This window comes from Macadamia integrifolia, chromosome 4 (assembly GCF_013358625.1).
Source record: "Macadamia integrifolia cultivar HAES 741 chromosome 4, SCU_Mint_v3, whole genome shotgun sequence".
In the NCBI taxonomy this organism is placed as follows: Eukaryota; Viridiplantae; Streptophyta; class Magnoliopsida; order Proteales; family Proteaceae; genus Macadamia; species Macadamia integrifolia.
Genome location: NC_056560.1, coordinates 15,289,477 through 15,294,238, shown reverse-complemented (window position 1 = coordinate 15,294,238; position 4,762 = coordinate 15,289,477). Strand labels below are relative to the sequence as shown.

At 35.6% G+C, this 4,762-nt stretch overlaps 1 protein-coding gene across 1 annotated transcript; it reads left to right on the top strand.

Moving 5' to 3' along the window:
* Positions 1-1,158: 1,158 nt before the first annotated feature.
* On the top strand, positions 1,159-1,764 carry LOC122076275. Its single transcript, XM_042641597.1, has one exon. It carries the CDS (start codon positions 1,159-1,161, stop codon positions 1,762-1,764), a length of 606 nt encoding a protein of 201 aa, XP_042497531.1.
* Positions 1,765-4,762: the final 2,998 nt, after the last annotated feature.

The window sequence follows — 4,762 nt, the reverse complement described above, 5'->3', positions numbered from 1 at the left end:
AAACCTATGAATAGTAGATGATTGGTTACTCCATTCTGGTTGACTGGTTGGAAGGTATAGCATGAGACAGGAAAAGACTTCTCACTCTCTCTCTCTCTCTCTCTCTCTCTCTCTCTCTCGGCAATAATTTCCCAAAGCCTATTTCGCTTTTGTTACGTGTAAGTGTGTAACCATCATAAAAATGTGAAAGATGAGTTGAGATGTGAAATAGTATTGAAGAGTGTCTTTTGACTATGTAATTGTAGGCCACTACTACTACTCATCCGCTCCTAAATATCAATTCAAAAAAAGATGCCATGAAGGAGAAGACACGGCACCACACACAAACACATCCACATACATACTACTTTAATATGATATATGAAATGTGAAATGAAATGAAACTAACTTTTTGGACTATAAATTTAAGTAGGGAAGAGTTGGAAAGAGTAGGAGGGCCTATAAACCAATGACCAGAGTCCACATGACACTAGATATACAATCTCTGGATGCAAAACCAGTTCTAGTCATTGTCATTTTTTGTCAAATTCTCTCTAAAAATTAATGCCCAGATTGAGACATTATTATTATTATTATTATTATATCTTAGATATTTCCATATGAAAAAGAATCAAAGAAATCAATTATGTTCGTAAACACCTTACATTTGTCATTTCGTGATTCTCGACAAACACCACCACCCCATTGCCACCTCACATCACCTCACCATCTCAAAATGAACTTTGAAACAGATAGCCCACTTGTGATTCCCACCTCCTCTGTCTCTCTCTTCTTTCCATTACTAACCCTAAAAAAATTAAAAAATAAAATAAAATCTTCAAGTTGTTTTCTTTTTAATTAACAATTAACAATTAACAATCCTCTCTCTCTCTCTCTCTCTCTCTCTCTCTTGTTTATTTATTTATTCTCTATCATCTTGGTTTTGACCACCATCTCTTCTTCCACAACTATATATATCCCCTTGTCACCCATTTTCTTTCCACATCATTTCTCCAGTTCCTTCCCACTCCATATTCCATACCAGGGCACAGACACTCATCTCACGCCTTCCCCACTTTTCCTCTTTGATCCTTATAACTCTCTCTATCTCTCTCTCTCCTTCTGCTTCTGGCTCTGCCTCTGCCTCTGCCTCTGCCTCTGCCTTTGGTATAAGCTGTAATGGCAGAAACGAAAACACCATTGAAACGCCAGAGGGAAGAAACACTAGTAGTAGAAGAGGAGGAGATTGAAGAAACGAAGCGCCAAAGACCATACCATCACATATTGTCTATTCTAGAAGATGAGGAAGAGGAGCTTCCCCAGGATAACCTCTCTTCTCTTATGACAACCCTCCAGCAAGAGCTCTCCTCCTCCTCAGAACCTGACTTTTCTTCCGACCCTTTACCCGAAAATACTACTCCCTCGGAAGCCGGTTCTATCGAACCCCCAACCACCACCGCCAGCAATAACACCAGCTCCTCCTCACCTCCACTGTTCTACAAGGAGGAGGGAGAAGAGAAGGGGAGTACTATTATAAGACATCTTCTTGAAGCATCAGACGACGAGCTCGGAATTCCACAGACCCAGATCAGATTGCAGACCAATAAGTATGAAGAAGAAGAGATCATCCATGGTGGAGGAGTATACTCTGGTTTTAGTAATAATGGTACGGAAGGGGAAACTGCCATCTCCTTGTTTGATTTTCATGGTGGGTTTTGGGATTTCGAAGACTTTGATCAAACTGCTCACTATTACACGCTTTCACAGTCCGAGCTCTTCATGTAGTACCTTCTTCTCTTTTCTATACTTCTCTGGTTGGTGGATTGGTGCAGAAACTTAATCAGAAGAAGAAGAAGAGACTTTTTAAGGATCAAGGAAAAAAAAAAAATACAGAATTGGGAAGCAGGGGTTCCAATCGATTTCCCCTCTTTCATTTTTTATTTTTTTGGTGAAGAGGAGGAGTTCTACAAATTCAAATACTTGGCACTATATCGAAAATTAAAGTTTTCCATCTTTATAATTTTTTCTTTTCTTTTCTAGCAAAATTTTCAATATTTATATTTTGTTTAGAAAAACGTCACATTCGACGACAATCAAAATCTCTTGGGTTCAAAATTCTTTTGGTGGTTCTCATCTCAATTTCTCCCTTAGAATAGGATAGAGTATAACTGATAAGAATAAAAAGGTAAGAGAATCTTTTCAGCTTACGCGACCAGTGCGCTGGTGCATAGATTAATGAGAGGCATCCGTCCTACATGAGGTGATGGGGAATAGTTAATTTTTTCATGTCCATCTATGTCTAGACATAATACACAAGTAGGTAACTGTTTTTTGGGTGGGGTTCCTCAGTGGTGCAATAGAGGTGACAGTGCATATCCGATGGCCTGGAGCATTTTGAAGCAGGTACCAAGGTGCTGCAAACCACTGGATGTGCACTCACCTTACAAAGGAGCCAGATCTGTTTTCTTTATCCCAAAAAAGAATAAGTATTAATCCTTATAGTCTCTTTCCTCTCACAATAGTTTCCTCCCCTTCCTCCATGAAACTATTGTGGCAAGAGAGATATATATGGAGTAGTTAGTGTATATTACGTAATTGGCTATGGAACTCAATCCCTAAAAAGAACTATGAAATTTTTTTTTCTTTAATTATCGATGTAACACTGGAATGTGAAGTTTTTGGAAATAACAAAACAGATCTTGACCATCCATTCTCACAATATTTTTAATTTAAAAAATTGTGAAAAATGCATAGCATTGTCTAAAATACTAGTACACATTAATGAACATATACAAGATGCATGCTAATATAAAGGAGATATTTGATTGAATTAAACTTCGAAATTTGAAACTTATCTAATCTAAATGATGTCCTTTTTATTCAAAAATCAAAATTGACACATCTATCCATGTGGTAAAATATGTCTTTGTAATATTTGAAAAAATAACATACCTTTATGATAACAATAATATACCTCTTTTTATTGTTTCGGATTTGTATCAGTTTTGGTTTGATATTCTATATCACCAAGAGAGAGAGAGAGAGAGGCCCAGGTGACTGAAGAAGCATGATTCGCACGACCTGATCTCACGTGCAATGGTTAGATCTGCCCGTGCGTAATAGGTGAGCTCATTTCGCATTATACAAATAAAGGCTTTTTTTTTTTTTTTTTTTTGCTAAGCAAGCTCATAGTTAGCAAATTCGGATTCGGGAATTATTCGGACGAAGAATTATTCGGAATAATTCGGACGATTAATTTAAGGATTCGGTCAAAAAAGCGGTCAAAAAAGCTTATTGGGGTTTTTTTTTTTTTTTAATTGTTTTTTTTTTTTTTTTTTTTTTTTTTTTTTTTAAATAATGTTTAAATGGACCGAATAATTCGGTTTAATTCGGATTCGGTCCGAATAATTCGGTTTAATTCGGATTCGGTCCGAATTATTCGCAATTTATATTCACTTTTGAAAAAATCGCGAATTTTAAAGAATTTTATTTTTAATTCGGATTCGGTCCAAATTTTTGATAAAATTCGGAAAAATTCGATTCGGCCGAATTGATAACTCTGAGCAAGCCACTGTGAGGCCACCATCCCGACGACTAATGTTGACATGTCATATGGAATCTGAGAAGATTCCGTGAAAACTCTATAAAAGAGAATATGCCACCATCCCGACGGATGTAGAATTTTTTTAGTGGGATACCCTGGTCCAAATCTCTCTCTCTCTCTCTCTCTCTACATTGGTTTTGAAATTGGTGGTCTTAAATCCAAATCCAACTCCAACTCCAGAAGTTCACAATCCAGATTCTTTTCTAAACTCTTTTAATAGAGATCCATTCAATTTCCTCTCAAAGAGTCCTAAGGAGATAGGATAAGACACTGCACTTGTGGTGGGAAAAATCCTGAAATTTACATTATTGGATTGAAAGTAAGGATCGTTAGATTGATCGATCTAATTAACAAGATCAGAATTGGCAATTAGGAACAAGTATTATAGAGTTCAATGGAGGGGACCCCTCATTTATAACCTATTATAGGTCAATAATTGTATTAGTCAACCAAGTAATGAATTAAGAGGGAGTGATTAGAGAGGATTAACTTCATGCTTGCAATGTCGAAGCTGATTTTCCAAAAGAAACGTTCATGTGATCTAACTGGCTAATCCAGCTAGCTAGCTAGATTATCACTCTAAGTATATATCATTGTGCGAAGCACAACTCATTATTAAATTCAATAAGGCTTCACAATTGACACATTATTAAATTTTGGCAAAATGCATTGTTTCGCCCCCTGACCTTGCATAGGGAAGCCCCGTGCATTAGGTACATCTTTATCTATTTTAATTTTAATTTGATATTCTTTCATCAAGTCATCATTAAACCCTCCATCATTTTTGTTTTTATTTTTATTTTTTTAATTTAGTTGACCCAACCATCACCTTAATTAATTGATGATTATGATTAATGGGTATAACATCAATTTAATTTGTGTAACAGCAGATATCCTATTAGTCAACAATTAAATATCAGATTATTGATCTCATACAAGTAAAGTCAACTAATAATATGATTATTGCTATCTGTCACTCGTAGTAATTTATCTTTACTTTTATGTTGGCTATGTGAGAGGCTAAAAATAGATATTTTTTGTTAAAAGGATTACTCCCACTCCATGTAATTAGTATAATATTTTTAGTAAATCTAGGTTTATGGCCCTACTTTAAGTGCTAATGAATTCTTATATATTTTTTTATGACATCTTAGAGAAGGATAAATTCATGGATTTTGG